General features: G+C 36.6%; 1 protein-coding gene across 4 annotated transcripts in view; it reads right to left on the bottom strand.

The window, feature by feature from the left end:
* The window catches only part of mettl8 (methyltransferase 8, methylcytidine), a 41,142-nt gene that overhangs the window by 13,967 nt on the left and 5,031 nt on the right, over nt 1-22,144 (bottom strand). For all 4 annotated transcript variants that reach the window (XM_052026910.1, XM_052026928.1, XM_052026916.1 and 1 more), the window contains exons 3-7: nt 21,721-21,812; nt 10,300-10,685; nt 5,305-5,354; nt 1,032-1,092; nt 501-643 (exon numbers count right to left, since the gene is read on the bottom strand). In XM_052026910.1, coding sequence (XP_051882870.1) covers nt 501-643; nt 1,032-1,092; nt 5,305-5,354; nt 10,300-10,685; nt 21,721-21,812 — 732 coding nt within the window. The remainder of the gene's footprint in view (nt 1-500; nt 644-1,031; nt 1,093-5,304; nt 5,355-10,299; nt 10,686-21,720; nt 21,813-22,144) is intronic.

Here is a 22,144-nt window from a genome sequence, read left to right as displayed (position 1 = left end):
TGAGCTGCAGATTTCCTCTAGAATCTACAGATAGTGAAGTATAAAAATAGTACTCAGTTTAAGAAACCAAAAATGGTTTTGATAAATTATAGTTTCATTTAAATCTATAGAAGTACTCTCCAATCCCAAGGCTTTGTTCAGATTCTGGCTTTTGTCCAAGTTGGATAATCATTATTTCATTGCTGTCACAAATCACCCAATATAATCATTACCTTTTCATGCTTTGGCAAAATATGTAAGGACGTCTTTGTGAGTTCTGCACCAGGTAGCAAACAAATGTGAAATGTATGATCTATTAAAATTCTTTTTTTTAAAACTACTTTCTCCAATGCATTTTGTGTCTATCATCTACTTTTCTAAATTAACATTTGTTCTGAAATGCTATTAACATCTAAATTATGCTGTAGCATGTTGGATCCCACCCCACAGTTTTGAAGTTAAATAAACTCAAACAATAAATGATCCAAAGATATTTTTCATAGCCCTTCACCTTCACCTACCTTACTGGATGAATAGAAGAAAGCACAAATACAAGGAGAATGACATCAATACTTCCATCTGGAAATGGGTAGGTGGAGCTTGCTTCATCACACAGATCATGAACAAAGGCATAACATTGGGATGCATTGTACAAAGGGTGAGACTACAGAGAGTTGAAGAACAAGATGCATAAAGAGCATAACTATTACAGCTAAATTATAAAGATATATATTTTGTTATTTATAAAAACTATACTTCATTTATAAAATATAAACATGACAATCAGAAATCAAAGAAACAAGCTGTACTTTTTGTATGTTACAAAAATCGAAATTATCTTCATCCTTTTGGCACCTTCCCTTTTTAAATTCAAATCTTATTGATTTATTTAATTTTAAAAATCAATCAAAATTTAGTACTATTATGACTAACATAATGTTGATCTAAAGTTTTAGTTTGACTAGCTATAACTGTTGATACACAAAAGTAAATAAATAAGTTGTAACCGTTTATATTAAAACAAATGAAGAGGAACAAATTCAAGTGCCTACCATCACCAGATCCACTGCATATGCTGAAAAATCACAGCAATAAAGAAATGTACTGGGATCACTGCAATGATGAGAGAAAACAATATCAAACCTTCCCACTTCCTTGAATATTACTCTATACAGTTTCACCTAAACACACTCAAAAATCTCATTTTATAAAAAGAGACTTAAACCAATATACACCAAAAAATGCAAAGTGTAGTTTAATTAACATAACATTTCAGGTTATCAGGAAGGCACTGTCATAAAGGTTTGTATCTATATGACCAGGAACATAACATGGCCATGTGATAATGGGCAATACTAAGTGGAAGCCATCTCAGCAAAGGTGGCTAGGCTGAGTCCATTTTCTCTAAAAAATAAGTGAGGGTTGATTTGGTAAAGATTTTTAAGATTAGTAAATGATTTAACAGGTGCATGTTGAAAAAGTATTTTCATCTGCAGGACAAATTAGAACTAGAGACAATATAAAATAGCTACTAATAAATCTAATATGAAATTCAGAAGAAACTCCTTTACCCAAGGAGAGGTTATAATGTAGAACTCATTACTTTTGAGGCAAACAGCACAGAAGCATTTAAGAAGTTAGACAAATGTGCATGGGAGAAAGGCATGGAATGAGGTTGATAAGTTTACATATACAAAAATTTGAGGCTTACATAAAGCATAAACATTGACAGCAAGATCAGAATGGCTTTCTGTGGTGTACCTGCAATGTTATTCTATGTCACTAGACATAAAGAACCTGGATAAAGACTTAAGATACAGGATAACAGTCCATACTTTCAGTGGGAACTGATAACCACCTCAAAGAAATCAGTGAGAAAGGAAGGAGGAAGAAAAATAAATTGATGGTCACAAGGGATGAGGGAGAAGAGGAGGAACAGCTTTCTTAGTGGAAAAGGTTCACTAAATGTATTTTCCTTATTTGTTCTATAAATCCCTGAACTAAATTCCCTGAAATAATGTTTATATTGCTTTAATTTATTGGTGCTGATTTACTGCATTCAATCATTATTTCATTAAAAATTGGCAACAAATATAGACAACAAGGAAGCTTGGATTGTTATTTAAATTTGAAGTGGGCAAGAGACATAATGATTTTTTGGTGTAGCGGCAGCATGACATGATTGACCTGCTACAGAAGAGAAACAAAATACAAAGTGAGTTTTGCCTGACTGTTGCCAGGCCTAGCAACAATGGGCAATCAACACTCCCAGCTGTCACTCACTCCCTTGTTTCCCTTGTGCATCTGCATCTGGAAGGTTAGGTATCAGCACTTAATCTTCACAATAAAAATATACTATCCACAGAACTTTGATTTTTCAGTTTTTAATCAATCAAAAATAAACAACCCAAAGGCTAACTCAGAAAATTGTTTTTCTTCCACTAATAAATGTTAATCATGCAGAAATTACATTTTTATTTGACTTGAAGAATATAGCTCATAGCTTTCAATATTCAGATGTAGACCACTGACCAATTAATGGTGATCTAGTAGATGGCAGTACACTTTAATAAATTAATATAACTTTCAAAGTGCATGTCTTGTTATTTCTTATTTACGGTTTATAGAGACTGTAAGTTAATGTGTTTCTTGAGTGAAGCTTTTATAATACAGGTAGTTCTGCTTTAACGTGTGTTTCCATAATGCAAATTGGTTATAACACTATTAATGGATTAGGGAACACTATTTGCATTACATGGGTCGCACTGGTCATAGCAGGATCGTAATCAGAAAAACCTGTTTAAATCTGTGCTATGAAGGCAACTACTGTCTGTTCTGCTATAATGCAACTTACTATAATGTGAGGTTTAGTAGGAATCTAACTATCGCGTTGTAGCAGAACTACTTGTAGCTGATTTTGCCAATCTCCAACAAAATAACAAAAATAACTCAAAGCAAACCAAGTGAAGAATGCAAGTCCCGAATACACAGTGAAATCACTCCAATTTGTTCTACTTACTACTTAATAAAAATCTGTCATAATTGTTTAAAGGCTGTAATTTTCAGGTAATTCAGGCCACAACTTTTCTTATTAGCCAGAAATTGCCAATCATGCTCACAATATGTAACAAACACAAAATAATCCTACTGCTTTTTCAGAAATTGAGTGAAAAAGCAATAGAAGATTCATGTTTAAGCTACAGTACATGTCATTTAGTAGAGAAAACCATACAAGCTCCAACCAACTAGAAGTGTAACACATGACCTGAGTGCTTTAAAAGATATACATAGATTGAAAACATGTATGTTGATTGCAATTGTTCATTTAAAATATCAATACACTTACATTATGTCACAAACCACAGAAACAATGGGAACAGACAATACATTCTCCCTGCATATTCATTCCTCTCTCCTTGCCTTACTTTCCTCTAGAGTAATCATTTCAATATTGCTGTTATGCTCCCTATTGCATACAGAGATTTTATAAAATATAGCAAAAGGAGTAATGCGTAGCTTGAAAAGGATCAATGCACTGAACCATGGATTGCAGTAAAGCAGGTTCAGACACATTTTTACTTGTAGAATCCATTCACTGCACATTTAAATGTAATGAGGACACAACCAACTTGTTACACCCATTCCTTAACTTCTGAACTGTAGCTCAAAAACTGGCTACTAGAAAACAGGGGAGCAGAGGAACATTTATTCCCTTGCTTTCTTTCATATTCCATGGTGATCAACTAGCATCTCATCTTCATTAAAAATACTTCATGCACTTAACACCAACGGAATAAGTCTGTTGTGAGTGCAGTAAAAATTCACTGCATGGGACAACTGGCATATGTTGATCTTCTTTATGTACAAGTGTGTGCATGGAATTTATTAAATAATTGTAAGCTGGCATTTGTCTATCAGTGCTACAATATTATAATAGCTTTGGATTATATTGAGAAATGTAGTGACTTACAGATAACACCTTTGGATGATACTTGTTTGGTGATGAGATTTTACTTTCTACTTTGAACTCAGCATGAAGGACAAACCTCAAGGTCATGGAGTTCAAACAAGTAAAACCAGCAAAGTTAGAAGAGGCAGCCAATGTGATGGGACAGAATGAAAAATACCACAAATGTTAGATATTTTAAAACAATTACTTGAAACACTCAGCAGGTTAGAGAGCAGGAGGAATCAACAGACATTCTTTTATAAGCTGTGATTCCGCTGTGGACCCTTTGACAAGCTTTCTGTCACAAAGAAATGTAGCAGCAGCAATTTCAATAAAGGCAAGAAGTTACCAAATTCATAGCAAGTAGGCATCAAAACATTTTCCACATTTTATGTGTTATTTTATTTTGTGTTTCTTTCCTCCAACTATTTCAGTATTCATGTAGTTGCATTTCTTTTATTTCATGTGCCATTATCTTTACCATTTCTTGTATTTTATTACCTCACAAAATGAATTTTGAAGTTCCACAGAAAGAATATAATTTATCTGTCCTGCTTTTTTCCCCCCAGGAACACTCTGTTGATCAAAAATGATATGTCATTTAAGAAATCCATACTGCCTTGGCAAGTTAATGTATCTTCAAATGTTTAGAATTTCATCTCATATTACAGACACCACCAGTTTATCAGCAGCTGAAGTAAGGCAAGCAGAACTATAAATAGTTGGCCTCTCCCCATTTCCATTGTTTAAAGTTGGAGGAAAAGGACCTACTTGCCACTCTCCAGTTCTCTGGCCCAATTTTCTACTTCAGGCATGGACTATGTCATGTAATTAGAATCAGAGTCATACAACATGGAAATAGACCCTTTGGCCCACTGAATCCATGCTGACCATCAAGCAGCCTTTTCACAATATCAGATTGTCTTTTGACAAGTGAAAGGATGAAGAAAAATATGGTTAAGTGAGTCTGCTTTGAATCATTAAACTTTGTTAACTGTTGCATTGAGATCTGGAATAGTGACCTCCATTCACACAAATTTTGGGATTCCATCCCAGTTCTGATGAAAGGTCATCAACCCAAAATGTTAATTTTGTTTCTTTCTCAACAGATGTTGGCTGACCCGCTGAATATTTCCAGAAGCTTTTGTTTATTTTTCAGATTATCATATTTTATAGTATTTCACTTTCATAATTTGTGTTTGTTTCATATGCTGCTAAGTATATTTTTATAAATAATTGTTTTCATTAATGACATTCTGACTAATATTTAAATGAAATAATACTTGAATGCCTGGAACCAAACTCTTCAATGATGTACTGATTTAATGAAACTAAATTTAACTCTAAAAGTTTAGTTCCAATGTTATTTTACTCACCGAACTTTACTCAGGATAGGAAAAACACTGTTTCCAGCACCACATCCAACCTGATATCATCAAAAATCAAGCATAAATATTTAGTTTTAACTAACCTGTATTAATTTTGTGGTCAGCAAGATATAAGTAGCACAAGTACACGTGAAATAGATTTCAAAAATTAAAATTCAATGAGCAGCCTGAATCACAAAGTCTTAAGGTTCAACACATATTTCAGTAAATTACCTCAAACAGGGAGGAGAAAAGGGAAGAGTTATACAGATTCTAAACACCACTGAAATCCATATATGCAAAGTGTGGAAGCGTGAAGATGGGGTTGGTCTTGGTAATCCCTTCAGCTAATCATTGATGGACTGCTAAAAATTGCAGAATCATAAGTCAGCAACTTCAGTTGAATAGGAGATACAAGGTCAAGCACTAATGTTAAACAGGGTGAGCATTTTATAAGAGTGCATATCAATTGATCAGAACATAGTTAAAAGTACTTCCTCTGCCTACAAAATGATCTATGCATGTGCAACATGTTAACTACTGATTAATAGTCTGCGCAAATTTATGTGTATTATCTTTGTGTAACTGAACTGTAGTTATCAAACTGTGATTCTGAAATTAAAGCACTGTTGTATATAACCAGGACTTTTGTTTTTTTAGTATGAGCACTTTATACAAAAAATATTGCATTTAGATATAGATATTTATTCTGGCATATTGTAAACACTAACTATGAAGCCAAAGAACAGAACTGCCATGATTTCAAACTAAACTTCTGAATTTAGCTGTTTAAATGGTGACAGTTCCAAGACATCTGTGTATATGTTGAACTCCTGGACTTACTGACAGATTTGCGGTGCTGAATTTGTCAGCTTGCTCCACCACTGTACACCCCATGCAGTCCAGCAGCAGAACTCAATCTTGCTGATATTCCTCAGCATTTACCCTGGGAAACCAATTTGTGGTTCCTGTACTTGGTTACACATGTAATAGGATCCGAGACATTATTAACCTCCATGGGTATTACAAAATTGTGGAAGAGGAGGTGGATGGAAATTAAGTGTTTTTCAAAAATATTATTTATTTTCAGTTTAATGATTTATGGGTTTTAATTTAACTTTATTTTGTTCTTTAATTTAATTTTTACATATTTAATTATTTAATCAGATTTCAGAGCCATTTAAATGCTATCAAAAATTTCTCACAACTTTTACAGCCGCTAAAGCTCGGGGTGGGGTACTTCAGAGTTTTTTTCAAAGATGGGACTTCCTCACTCTCCCCTCTGCTGCCAGAACAGGTAGGTATGGGTGTAGGAAGACTACAGGCAGCTGATCTGAAGGTGGGGATGATTTGGTTCAGCAGAGTTTGACCCATGGTCTGGGTTCTCTTCTTCAGCAGTAAAACTTTGCTGAAACAAGTGTCCTTTAAAAAAAAATAAAAAAGGAAAAAGACAATATATTTTAACTTTATGGAAGATAACAGTTATCATCTCAGTAAGTTATCAATCAATAAATCTATATTATCAGTTCATCAATCAATTGAAGTATTCATTTTCAGTGCCATTTTATTGGATTAGTAATTCTCATTCATTGCCAATAATTAGATGAATGCATTTCAACTACTCTTTCTACAAGATAAAATTGAATTTAAATATGCTTCTTGCTCAGCAACATCTGAATTTGAAACGTGAAAGTTTCTTCAGATTAATGCAAATTAACCAACAATTGTAACAGGGAACCTTAAACATATATTTGTGTGATTCACACCTTTGGAAAAATATTTCAATTTTTACTCCATTCCCACTAATAGGGTAGAATAATTATTGCTGATTTAAATAGCCTGTAAATGACATACAAAATAATCTATCCAAAAATAGGCAAAAGAAAGTTGAATATTTAGAATCTGCTATTCACCCAGTAGTTAACTAATCTTATTATATGGTACACTGAGACCAAATGTATACACCCATTATCACCTAAACTATCTTAGAAACATTGAAACAGAACTGTTAAAACATTTCAAGAAATCAGTGAGCCCCAAAAGCCCTATCTAGTCAGTTTCATTCCCCAGCTCTTTACTAGCAGCCTGGCAATATTTTTTTCTGCTTATCTACCCAATTTCCTTTTTGTACACAGTGGCTCATTTTACCTTTACTTTTCTCTGAAAAAGTAAATTTCAGATCACGACGACCAGTTAAACAACAATGTTTTACTCCAGTATCATGTTAGCACTTTTGTCTAGCACTTAATGTCCTCTGGATCTTTTTAGAACTGAATCTTTTTAGAACTGCCAAGCGGCTTCATTATTTTGAACATCTTTTAATCTTTCCTGCTCTAAGGATATTAATCCTATCTTTTTCTTTCTATTAACATGTTGATAGGAGCATTCTACTAATTTTTTCCAGCATCTTCTTTAGGACCTTCATATCCCTCTCACAGTGCTGTAACCAAAATAATCACAATATTCCAGCTGCGGCAAAACCAGTGTTTTTAGAGAAGCTTACAATAAAGCTCTTGTTTTCATATCCATTGCCTTCATTTATAAAGCCTAGTAATCCCATATGCTTTCTCAACCTATCATGCCACCTTCAATGACCTTTGCACCTATACACTCAGAATTCTGTTAGGACTACAAAAACATGTAGCTCCTCGTGTCTGCTCCATCTTTCAAGAAGAGCATAGCTGATCTTTTACCCAAGTGCCATTTTCCTGGACAAGCCCCCCTGGTTCTCCTAATACCTAAAAATCTACTGGTCTGTGTCTTCAACATGCTCAGTGGTTGATTCTCCTCAGCCATCTTGGGCAGCAAAATTCTAAAGATTCACTATCCTTTATGTGAAGAAATTATTTTTCTACCTCTGTCCTGAATGGCTGAATGACACTGTGCCCTATGCACTTTGTACATGGTTTAGGTAATAATCCAGAGATTATTAATTTTTTAGTTCTGATTTTTAATTTGGACCCGATCTACTCATTCACAGAACTTTTTTCTTAGTCTTGATTATGTCATTGATTTTATCACCTAGATCACAACAAATGGATCTTTCCCCTCTCACACCACGTTCCTCTTCAGCTCTGAGGTGATTCCCTTAATCTTGGTACCAGGAAGGCAACATAGCCTTTGGGACTCACACTTGCATCTGTGGAGAATATTCTGTCCCCTATCGTTATAAATTTTTCTCTGCATTCCCCCAACTTGAATGCCCTCCGTAATATGGTGCTGTTGTCAATTGCTCATCCTCACTGTAGTCTCTGCATTCATCCACACAGGCAACAAGAATTACATTACCGTTGGACGTGCCAGGACTGAGGTTCTCCAGTGCTACCTCCTGACCTCCATAGTCTGCACTCTGCCCATATTTGGAGTAGTTAACCTAAGGGGTGTAACTGCCTCTTGGAATAATGTTCTCAGGTAACATCCCCCCTCCCTGATGCACTGCCATGCCTGAATTTCGGACTCCAACTCATCAGCCATAGTTCCTTAAGCAGCAAGTACTGACTTCAGATGTGGTTTCCATGGATCCCAGTGGTTTCTATCAGCTCCCACATACCACAACTGTAACACATCACATTTCTGGCCCTTATTATCTTAGACTAAATTTGTAATTAAGTTATCAACATGTATAAATAGCCATTAATTCTAATTCTGCCTGGTCTATAATTTAGTTTCACAATAACATTTGTAGTTAAACTTTCAGTGGATTATAATCTACAGTGAAGCCTTTAAAGACAGAGAAAAAAACTACAACCAGATCATATCATCTTCTCATCAGATTCATTCACTGAAATAAATAAGTCAGGCATTTTTAAACATAATGTTGCATATTTTTCCTTGCTTCAGCAAAGTCCCTTATTTTACAAAGTCCCTTATTTTACAAAGTCTAAACTTACAGAATGGTTGCAACACAGTAGGTCACCCGACCCAGTGAGTCCATATTGGCTCAAGGTCAGAGTGATCTAGCTAATCCTGCACCTGACCCTCTTCCCAGAGCTCTTCAAATGTGTTTCTTTGAGATGATTATTCAGCTTCCTTTTGAACTCTACAATTCAATCTACCTTCTCTACTCTCTGGATACTACAGTCAATGGGCAGTTCATTCTGTGCAGAATTGGACCCTTTAGATTATATGTTCTTTCTTCATTTTTCCCAGTAAAATGCATTGCTTTACACTTCATTTCATAAAACTTAATTGGCCATGCGTATCCATTTCACTGCTGTATCCTCATTTTTTTTTTAACCATTTTCCTCCCTTTTGTGTCATTTGCCCTTAACAGCCATGTATGAGTCATAAAGAAAAGCAGTGGTCTTGCTACCAACTGTTTAGGAACACCACCACATAATCTTCCTTCAGCGTGAGAAACAAGCTGTTACCAAGGCTCCATTTCCCAACCAAAGCCAGTTTGGTATCAATACTGTGTACGTCTTTTCATTCTAGGGCTTACACTCTGCTGACAATCTTATTATGTGGCACATTATTAAAACCTTAATTTTGTCCCTAATTATTACTTCTAGCATCTCTTCCACCACCAGTTAAACTGACTGGGCTGTAGTTGCTGGGTTTATACTTACATTTTTTTTAAGCTTACAATACACCAGGAATCAAGCCTGAAACAATGCCGGCTTATAGGGTGTGGATTTATTCATCAAACTAATGGAGCTTTCATTTAAAGAAATTAGATCAAACTGCTCGAACACCAACTTTACAATGAAGGGATGGGGCTGGAACAAAGAAGTTAGATGTGTTTTTGGTCTGATTTTTATCTCAGTTCCTAAACAAATATCTGACATCTGCTTCACACTTTTATAATTGCATGACTAGAGAAGGAAAAAAATGATATGTCTATTGTCAACTAGGGGCTAGGGTCCCAGGTATTTCAAGTGAATTGTTACCGAAGTTTTGAGAATGTACTGTATTGTGAAATTTGTACATTTAACAAAATGTTACATGAACTTGTAAAAATACAGACAATGCAAAAGCCCCTTACTTTTTGTTCTGTTAACATACCTCAAAAATTTTGAAAGTGGAATCGATACCAGGAAAATATCCTTGCTTCTTTTGTCTGTCTGTCCATTTCCAGTCTTGTGTTTTATGCTCCAATTCCATGCCATCAATTGTTCTCTCTACAGAATCTGCATTCCGTAGAGTTTCAAATGTCTTTTTTGCTTGTGTCCTGCTAATACCAACTAATTTTGTTTGTGTTTGTAAAGAAACATGAGAACATAATATGGAAGTATTTTTTGATTCAAGGACAACTTCATTATATTTGTGTGTTCTGTGTGGTAGGAGCTCAGGAAATTCCAGGAACAACCATCTGCGATCTTTGAAGAATTTGTTTTGGTGAGCTCTGTAGAATTCATCCCAGTAACTGCTGGCATCTTTATCATATTTGACTGCAGTAAAAAATTGTAGCAAAACAAAAAAAAGGAAAACAAAATTTATCTATTATATCCACATCAGCAGCCTCATGGCTATTTCATAACTGTAATCGCAAGGCAAATCGATCTATGGAGCTGCAATAAGGCAAGTTAACACACTTAACCCAAAAAACATCAGTGCAATCATGATGAAACATTTTCAAAAGAAAATCCAAAACAACTTTAAACAAAATGATTAAATTATTTGAACATTTTCCCAGTAAGGAATACAACCCAAAGATAATAATTAGCACCTAGTTTAGAAGCAATTTTTTTCCTATTATTATCAGCACCCTTATCATGTGCATATTTTGCAAACAAATTACTATTTCATTTAGAGATGTAGTATTTGTTGATTCAAGAAAAGATACAATCAGATTCATAGAAAGGGAGAATGTTTATAATGAATTAGTTGTAACAGCAATGAACTGCAATAAATAAAATGCCCAAAGCAAGTATTTTGCCATTGGCACATCACTATAATGAAAATCCACAGATCAACTCTTTAGCAAACTAAATGTCTTTAGGCACTTGAACCTTTGTTAACAGCCATAAATGCTTTTTCACAAAAATCAGTTACAGCAAGAATATTATTTCTTTGCAAAATAATGTCTTGAACTGCATATCTATTCATTTGCAGGGTAAATCCTTCCAGGATATACATAAATCATGATCCCATATAAATCTCTTATCTACATAACATAATAAGCAGCGTGATTGGAAATTTAATAAAAGGGAATAATTTTTTTTAAAAAATCACTAATTCAGCTAATATATTTGGTTTGATGTAAATATTTTGCATTTAGTGTTTTGTGAACACAAAATATAGTTTTCATCTTAGACAATCATGGTAGACAAAATCTTTAACATAAACCGCTTTCTTTAAATATATGCAAAATAATCTCGATGAATTTAATATAATTCAATTTGTTACAAAAGATTTCAGGGAATCTTGCCTTTTGCTTTCTTTGATAGCTGTTATGTAAGGGTGAAACCCTCCAGTACCATTTAATTATATTGCAATGAAGATGAAAAATTTGCATTTCTTATTCAAAAATTGGTACTGCATTCATTGAGGAAACCTAAGGAGGTTTAGGCTGAATTTTAATGTGCAAAATTCATATGTCTAGAGCAAAATAGAGCCCAAAATGTGGAAACTTACAATGGATTGGGCAGGGAGCTCCAAATCTCCTGTGTCCACATTTGACTGTTGTATGTTGGGCCATATTTAGGCAAGGGAGGTTAATCACTCAATAAACTGCAGGTATGTTAACCAGGCTTTGCAGTTTAATACTTGGTTCACGTGTCTCCAACCTTCCTGGAACTTGTCAGTGAAATCAAAGCAAGAACTTAACAATAAAGCAGTGAGTTGCAAACTTGACCTGACTCTTTCTCGCCTGCTCAAGTGAACGGCTTTCTCCACAATGCATGCCCTGAGAAATTGCTTTTGTAACTTCTGATCTGTTCTTTGCAGCCCTGATCTCTCAAATTAGCTTGAGCACTGCTTTTACTATTATGGGAATTAGAAGATAACCAAGATGCCCAGCACAGAGAGCAGAATGAGCACCAGAAACACCAACAGCAGCAGTAGGAGCAGGACCACTACTTGTGGCAACTGGCACAATGCTGAACCTTGGATAGAAACAGTGGGAGTTACAACTGTCTGATTCTCACAGGGTTGCTGTTCTGCAGAATATATCAACAGAGGCCTGGTTTACAAAAGGGCATATACCTGGCACTGAGAGTGTACAGCCTGAGGATAAACTCCCTTTATATATTGAAACACCAATGAGCTTATTGACTCAAGATCTTTGCAGCTTGCCAGAATAACATTCATCTAATATGTACAAGCTCTTTATCTGCTGAATATACATTTCAGGCATATGGACAAATCTGGAAATACTCTACAGTGCACATGAGGAGGGTTGAGGAGATTTGCAGGTAAATCATGGCAGAGAGCACAATCTCTTCTGATGATTCAGAGGAAGAGGAGGAAAGATGGGAAAAGATCCAGACAATGCATCAAGAGTGGTACACATTGGGATGCCCTCATTATTACACAATTTACATTTCAACAATCCATTTACTAATGCAATATGTTAATTCCACTTTTCTCTCGTGTATCCAGTACATATAAGTCATGCCAATAACCATGCATCTATTTCTCATCGACCTACATCACCTCATCCTAACCCCTCTCCCCCAATTCCCAACCATCGCTTAAAGCTAATTCATGTCCTAATTTGTGTGAAAAGCCCACTTGTCAGCTAGCACCCAACAGGGAAAACAATAGGAAAGTGGCAGAAATACTATACATGTGAATAAAAAATAGAAGAGAAACTTTCCTAAGACATCCTACTTATGTTGATATTTGTGTGATTGCAGCCTTTGATTCTCCAGGCAAGTGCCCATTCATTCCATATACAAAGACATTATCCCAAGAATGGTAAAACTATGACATCCATACTTGATACAGACTCCTCCAATCTCTGTGCCAGGCTTAGCTCAGTTGGTATGTCTGCTGGTATACTATATACTCTTTCCTGCTGCTCCAGATGCATCTTGTCCTCATTAATGCTCCATGAATACTGCATAAACCCAGAGCTTAAAGTGTCCTTTGAGTTCTTATATGAATTCTCAATTGTTGTCCCTATTCTCACCAGCTACTCTCACTCACTTGTGATATGTGAGCCACAAGGTTAAAATCCAAATGTCTATCTGAACAGTGCAAGTGTCTGAGCTGGTGTATGATCTGCACAAGTCCTGTGACAGATAAAACATAATGCAGAAAAATGCGGTGCAAAGTGACACATCTTGGCAGGGAAACAAACATAAATCAAATGGTATAATTGTAAAAGACTGCAGGAACAAAGAGACTTGGGTGTATATGTGCATAAATCTTTGAAGGTGGGAGTAATCTCTGAGAAAGTCACAAATGAATTTGCATTTACTGATCTTTCAACTCTATCACATCTCTATTAAATCTTCCCTGGTCCATGGGGAACAATCCCAGTTTCTCTAATCTACTTTCATTACTGTAATCTTTCATGTCAATAACCAATCTGGTAAATCTTTTCTACTTCCTCTCCAGAGCCTTTGCATACTTTCTATTTGTATCTTAACCAGTGTTTTTGAAATGTTCAATATATTCCTGCTTTTGTACTCCATGTCTCTATTAAATACAAAATCCCTTTTGCATTATTAATCACTTTTCCAAATGGTTCCACCACTTCAAAAATGTATGTACACATACACTTGTGTCTTCATTTTAATATTGAACCATTTGGTCTAAACAATTTCTTCTTATTCAAATTTTTCTGCATTCTTCCAAAATATACTACTTTGCATGTTTTCTGCATTAAATTTCATCCACAATGTGTCTCTCCAACCCATCAGCCTGGATGGTGGGAAGGAAGAAAATTTTTTTAAAAAAGTGTTACATCTCCTGCATTTAGTTTGGGAAGGGTAGTGAGTATTGTTGGAGATGGAAGAGTGAATTTCTTGGTCCTCTTGGAATGCTGAAAAGAGAGGAGGGAGTTAAGATATTCTGGAGGGCATCATATTGGAAATAATAAAATCTAGGAGGAGGGAAGGGGGATGATCCATTGAATGTGAAGGATAAAGGAGTGGAAAGTGATGAGGTGAGAGCAAAAGTGCAGGTGGAGCAGAGATGGTTGTCATCCATACGGGGAGAAAGGAAAATAGATTGGAAGCACTGGTACAGAATTGACAGAGCAGATGCAACAAGGATGGAGAAATGAAATGGAGTCTCATACTCCCACCCGGGTCACTGTTTCTTCTCTCCTCTCCCATCAGGCAGAAGATACAGGAGTCTGACAGCACATACCACCAGGCTCAAGGACAGCTTCTATCCCACGGTATTAAGACTATTGAACGGTTCCCTTATACGATGAGATAGACTCTTGACCTCACAATCGACCTTGTTTGACCTTGCACCTTATTATCTACCTGCAATGCACTTCCCTGTAGCTGTGACACTTTAGTCTGTATTCTGTTATTGTTTTTATCCTGTACTACCTCAATGCACTCTGTATTACCTCAATGCACTGTGTAATGAATTGATGTGTACGAACAGTATGCAAGACAAGTTTTTCACTGTACCTCGGTACAAGTGACAATAATAAACCAATACCAATACCAATAAATATGATTTGCTTTTGACAAAACTGTACTGGCTCTCCATTACTACTTCAGACTTCCCCAAGTGACGATTAATGTTTTCCACTGATTTTAAATGCTGCCCTCCCAATTTTAAATTGACCAGCTATGTTGGTACTCACATTCATTTTTGAACACGAGTAAAACATTTTCCTTTCTCCAGTTATCCGCTGCAATGTATGAATCCAGGGTGGATTGGAAGATTGTTACCAAACCTATAACTTCCACCCCCATTTCTCTCAGCTATCTAGTCTGCATGCAATCTGTACTGGTTTCTTATTGCGTTTAAGGAAAGTCAGCCACTCTAATACTTTATCAATTTTAATCCCATCAATTATTTTTACTACATTCCCTTTTTCTAGAACTTTGGCAACATCCTCTTCCTTGGTGTATATAGATATATAGCAGCTCAACCCACTGCCTGCATGTACAGGTAATCGTTTTTTAAACCTAATCAGTCCCATCCTTGTTCCCTCCCATAGAATATTTAGCAAAATTCATTAAACTGAATCTATTATCAATTAAAAAGCCATGATATTCCTAACATTGTCAGAAATTATAGAACATAGAGAAGTCCAGCACAGGAACGGGCCCTTCAGCCCATGATGTCTGCACTGAACACGATGCCAAATTAAACAAAATCTCTTCTGCCTACACATGATCCATATCCCTCCATTCCCTGCATATTCTTGCACCTACCTAAAGTCTCTTAAACACCACTATTGTATCTGCCTCCACCACTATCCCTGGAAGGCTGTTCCAGGCACCTACCACTCTCTGTGTAAAAAATTTGCCCCACACATCTCCTTTAAACTTTCCCCATCTTACCTTAAATGCATGTCCTCTTTATTTGAGCCTGTATTTGACCCTGAGGAAAAGATTCTGACTGTGTACCCTATCTATGCCTCTCATAAGTTTATAAATTTCCATCAGGTCTCCCTCGACCTCTGACACTCCAGAAAAAACAATCCAAGGTTGTCCAATCTCTCCTTATAGTTCATACCCTCTAATCCAGTCAGCAACCTGGTTAACCTCTTTTTGTACCCTTTCCAAAGCCTTCACATCCTTCCTGTAACGAGGCAATCAGAAACGCACACAATACTTGAAGAGCAGCATTACCAAAGTTTTATAAAGCTGCAACATGACTTCCTTACTCTTATACTCAATGCCCTGACCAATGAAGGCAAGCATGGCATATGCTTCTTTACCACTCTATCTACCTGCATGACCACTTTCAGGGACCAGCTCTAATATGTTTGAAAACTATACTGGTTCATTCACTCAGAGTTATGCATGTATACACATACATTTCAATGGTTAAAACCAAGATTATATATACAGCCAATAATTTACAGATTACAGATAATTTACAATTTACAGATCTTGGATTGTTTTATTTCCCCTTGCACATTTACAGCAATGAAACCAAATCCCATCAGGATATTTACCATGATTCACTTGTTTATTCACTATGGGGTATCAACATTGCTGGTTAGGCCAGCATTTATTCCCCATCCTTAGTGTCATGTTAAAAGGTTGTGGTGGCGAGATAGCTCCTTGAACTGCTGCAGTCCATTTGATGAAGGTACTGCCACAATGGGCTGGGTAGTCATTTACTGGATTGAGACCCAGTGATGATGAAAAAGGATAATAGACTTGCATATCAATATAATGTGTTACTTGGAGGGGTTACATGTCCTCTGAGGTAGTGGTTACGGATTTGGATGTGCTGTTGAAAAAACCTTGATGAATTTGTAGAGTGCATTCATAGACTGGTGCATAGGAGTTGAAGGAGGTAAATGGAATGCCTATGAAACAGACTGATTTGTCCTAGTCTTGAGCATCTTGAGTGTTGTTTAATCTGCACTTAACCAGGAAAGTGAAGGGTATTCCTTCAAATTTTTTTATATGCCTTGTGGATGGTGGGAAGGATCTGAGAAGTCAGCATCCGAGTCACTCTTAGCAGGAGACCCAGCTTTTGACTTGCTCTTGTAGTCAGAGTATACATGTGACTGGTCACACTGAGTTTCAAATTAATAATGACCCCAGGATGTTGAAAGTGAGCAACACAGCATTGCTGTTGAATGTCAATGATAGGTGAATAGATTATTGCATTTGAAAACAGTCATTACCTGGCACATATGTTAGCTATCACAAACCCCGATATTTGAATGTTCAGGTTCTGCTTCAAGTAGTATGGACTGCTGCATTATCTAACAAGTTACAAATAGAATTGAACATTGTATAAAAATTATTGTATATCATGGAGACAAGGTTACTGATAAAGCAGCTGAAGATGGTTGAGCCAAGAACACTTCTCCAAGAAACTCCAAGTGATGTTCTGGGGTTAAGATAATTGACATTCAACAACCACAACCATCTTCTTTTGTGCTTGGAAAGACCCAGCCAGTTTTCCGCTTAATTCACATTAACTTTAGTTTTACCAAGGCTCCTTGATGGCACCATTAGCCAATTGACAAGGGCAGTTTATCAGTTTGCTGCTAAAATTCTTTCCCATTTAGCATAACAAAAATGCCACAGGGCATAATGGAAGATAATCTCAGTGTGAAGACAGAATCCGTGTGCAGCAATCACTCCTATGAATACTGTCAATGGACATGCCCATTGAAAGGTAGATTGGTGAGAATGAAATGGCTTTATGTTGATTCTCCCACATCCTGTGCAAACCCAGTCTGGCACCCACATCCTATAGGCACCATGGTCAATGGTTGTACATCTCTTCACTATTGGGAATAGATACTGAAATTCCAGGCTCAGAGTGAGTTGTGTCTTCAGTGCATCTTTGAGGTGCTGGGTAAGAACGAAGGAATGACTAGGCACGATAAGCAGTTTTCCATTGACTTACATCCATCATTAAGGACCTTCACTATCTGGGACATGCCCTCTTCACGTTACTACCATTGAGGAGGAGGTACAGGAGCCTGAAAACCCAATGTTTCAGGAATAGCTTCTTCCCCTCCACCAACAGATTTCTGAATGGTTGATGAACCCATGAACTCTACCTCATTATTCCTCTTTCACACAATTTATTTATTTTTGTAACTTACAGTGATTTTTTGTCTCTTGTAGTAATTTTCTGTCTTTTATGTCTTGCACTGTGCTGCTGCTGCCACAACACAAACAAATTTCACGATTTATACCAGTGATGATAAACCTGATTCTGATTCTGACTTGATGTCATGAGACTTCAGTGGGTCTGGAACCAGTGCTGGGAAATTTGAAATGAAAGCTGAAAATGTTGGAAATATTCAGCAGGTCAGGCAGCAAATGTGGAGAGGGAAACAATTAATGTTTCAGGTCAATGACATTTTATCAGAAAAGTTGCTTCTTGACTTCCTAAATATTTCTAGCATTTTCTATTTGTTCAAGATATTTGGGCCAAATATAGACAAAAGGGATGTATTCTGGAGGCAAACTGCCTTTGTCTCCAGCTGTTCAGGAATGGTATTCTGCAGTGGTCTCTTGGTTGAGAGTGCCTTTACCATGTCTGAATCTGGTGGTGAGGTTAGTGCTGGATGGTCTGCTTGATGTTATTCTTATTACATTTAGATAAAGCAATTTGATTCAATTGAGTGATTTGCCAAGCCATTTCAGAGGGCAGTTAAGAGTCAACCAGTTTACTGTGGGTTGGTGTTGAATGTAGATGAGGTTGGATAAAGGAAGCAGATGTCATTCATGAAGGACATTAATGAACCAGTGCTATTTTTAACAACAATTTACTAATTTCACAGTCACTATTACAAATGCAGTGTTTTTTTTTTAAATTCCAGATTATTTAATTAACAGCATAAATGCCCTGGCTGCCATGGTGGTATTTCGACTCATATCTCTGATTCTTTAACCAGAACTCTTGAATTATGAATGCTCCCATTCCCAATATTAGGATTTCTAAGTTCCAGCAAATGATTAGTCAGCAGGACATCTGACATTACAGCCCAGTGAATCATAGGAACTTTACAACAAAATTGAACCATTCAGCCTATTGTCTCTGTGCTGGTAGTAAAAGAGCTACTAATCCTATTTTCCAGCACTTGATCCATTGCACTGCAGATCACAACTTTTCAGGTACACATTCAGTAATGTTAATATATGAAAGGGATTTCTGCCTCTACCACTATTTCAGATAGTGAGTTCCAAATCTCTCCAATTCTTGGAGTCAAAAAAATCTTTTCCTCATCTCCTTCTACCAATTGCTTTGAGTCTGCTCCCTGGTGTTCATGACAAGGGGAAACTGTTCCTACCTTATTTAGTCTAAGCCCCTCTTAATTTTATGTGCCTTAATTAGCTCTGCCCTCAACCTCCTCTGTGCCAAAGAAAAACAATCCTAACTTTACCAATCTCTTCACACATAAAATGTTCTAGTCTTGACATATCTTCTTAGATATTTTCTACACTCTCCCAGTGCAATAATTTCTTTATTCTAATGAAATTGCCAGAAATAGTACTTAAGCAGTCAAGCATCTAACATTGTAACCTCTCTCTTTTTATTTGTTATGCCTTGGCTAATAAAGGAAAACATCCTGTTATGTCTTTTTGTCCATCTTATTGAGCTTCCTTTTATGGGCATACACTCCAAAGTCGCTTAGTTCCTCTCAATGTTAATATCACTCAATATCAGCCCATTTATTGTAATATTCCTCTGTCTTGTTATACCCCTCCAGGTGCATTACCTCGTATCTCTCTGGATTAAGCTTCATTTGCCACTTTCTATCCAAATGACAGACCATCTTAATCTCTCTGCTGCCTAATGTATTCACCCTCACTATCAACAAGGTGGCCAATTTTTTATAATTCCCCCTACATTTAATTCTAAAGCATTACTATGTGCCACAAAAAGCAGGAGACCATGTACTGAGCCATGTGGAATCCCACTGGTAATAGCTTTCCATCCACAAAAATATTTGAAAGCTTTAAACTTTGCTTCCTGACAGTAAGCCAGTTCGGATTCAACTTGCTACTCTTCCTTGGATCTGATAGACTTTTACCCTTTGTCCAGCCTGCCACATGGGACCTTGTCAAAAGTCTGGCTTACATCTCACATAGACCACATCAAATGCACCTCAGCAACCCACTATGCTACCTCATCAAAAATGATCAGTGCTGGGACCTCTACTGTTCATAAAATATATTAATGATTTAGATAAAAATGCAGGTGGTCTGATTAGTAAGTTTGCAGATGCCATGAAAATTAGTGGAGTTGTTCAGAGAGAGGAAGAATGTCAAAGAATACAGCAGGATATAGATCGGTTGGAAAATTGGGTGGAGAAATGACAGATTAATCTGGACAAATGTGAGGTGTTGCATTTTGGGATGTCAAATGCAAAAGGAAAGTATACAGTAAATGGCAGGACCCATAGGAGCATTGACGTACAGTGAGACCTTGGAGGTGCAAGTCCCTAGCTCCCTGAAAGTGGCAACAAAAATGGATAGGTTGGTAAAGAAGGCATACAGCATGCTTGCCTTCATTGGTCGGGTCATGAGAATAAAAGTCAGGAAATCATGTTGCAGTGTATAAAATTTTGGCTAGGCCACATTTGGATTATGGTGTGCAGTTCTGGTTGCTGCATCACAGGAAGGATGTGGAGGCTTTGGAGTGGGTGCAGATGAGGTTCACCACAATGTTGCCTGAACTGGAGAGTATTCGCTATAAGGAGAGGTTGGACAAACTTGGGATTGTTTTCTCTGGAGGTTGGGGGCTGAGGGGTGACCTGATATAAGTACATAAAATTATGAGAGGCAGGTAGATAGTCAGAGTCTTTTTCCAGGATGGAAATGTCAAATACTAGAGAGCATAGGGTTAAGGTGAGGGGGTGGGGGGGGGGGGGGTGGGTGGAGTTTAAAGAAGATTTGCGAGGCAGGTTTTTTTTACACAGGATGTTAGGTGCTTGGAAAGCGCTGACAGGGGAGGTAGTAGAAGCAGTTACAATAGCAACACTTAAGAGTCATTTAGACAGACAAATGAATAGAAAATGAATGGAGAGATATGGAACAAGTACAGGCAGGTGGGATTAGTTTAGTTTGGCATTATGGTCAGTGCAGATATGGTGGGCCGAAGGGCCTGTTCCTGTGCTGTACTGTTCTAGATTAAAAATATTAATCAAATTAGTCAGACAGGCTCACTTTCCCTGATTACTTTATGTCTCCCTAAGTAAAAGTTTATGCTGTTCTCTGGAATCCAATAATTAGTGGCACAAAAGTTAAAGTAACTCATGCATAATAACTTGGTCCTTCCTTTTCTACACTTTAAGCAATCAGCAGTACTTCAGTCCTTTTGAACCACACCTGTAGACAGCAGTCCTCCAGTCCTTAGAGGGACAAGTGATGTATTGCCATGTGAGATTGAGCAATGACAGGTCTGTGATGTCTTTAGATATTGGAGGCTGTTTGCACAGTACAGTACTAACAGTCCTTTAGTCCTCTGGCACCATTCCTGAAGGTATAGTAGACTGAAAAAGTTTTCACTTGCTAACCTGCCTTTGCATCCCATCTTCTAAGCTAGAAGACTTGCAAGGTGCCTTTATGCCCAAATAGTCTTTAATGGTTGGAATGCTACACATAAAGTCATCTATTACTTTGTGGAGATAATTCAATTTTTACATTGTTATAGCCAAAGTAACCTGTTCCTGCAATCAATTAGGAAATCAAAATAAGCAATACTTTTCCACATTGGCATTCACGTAGGATCACTTTTGCTGGTACAATAGTACAATTTTGAACCAACGTCTTTCACTTGGTACATTGTCCAAAAGATTCAAATAAAATATCTTCCACTTAGTACATCACCAAAAGATTCAAATAAAACATAGTTTACCTTGTTCTTCCATTGAGACTTTAACACTAGAATTTTCTTCAGCTTTTTGTCTTGCAAGATCTTCCTGCTCAGGAGTCCATTGGATGTGATCCCTGGAGAAAAAGGTTAATTATCATGAGGATTGCCAATGGTTAAGAGAAAAGAATATCACACATTCTAATAACATACTGTATATTTTATATTCTGCTGGAATATAGACAATTCTCTGAAACTAGAGGTATTTTTAAAAAAAAAATTACCCTCTTTCTTTCTTTTGTTAATGTTTTTATTAATGTTTTTTGTTAATTTTGTTAATTTTTTAAATTTTGTTAATGTTTTGTTAATGTTAATGTTTAATGATAAGTAAAACATACAAGCAGGGAAAATTGGCTGGCCCTGTGAAATTTTACACCCGTCTTATTCCATAAGAATAACAAATTTAACT

Source organism: Pristis pectinata, chromosome 1, assembly GCF_009764475.1.
Source record: "Pristis pectinata isolate sPriPec2 chromosome 1, sPriPec2.1.pri, whole genome shotgun sequence".
Lineage (NCBI taxonomy): Eukaryota > Metazoa > Chordata > Chondrichthyes > Rhinopristiformes > Pristidae > Pristis > Pristis pectinata.
Note: the sequence above shows the minus strand (reverse complement) of the source record. Positions and strands in the feature narration are given on the sequence as shown.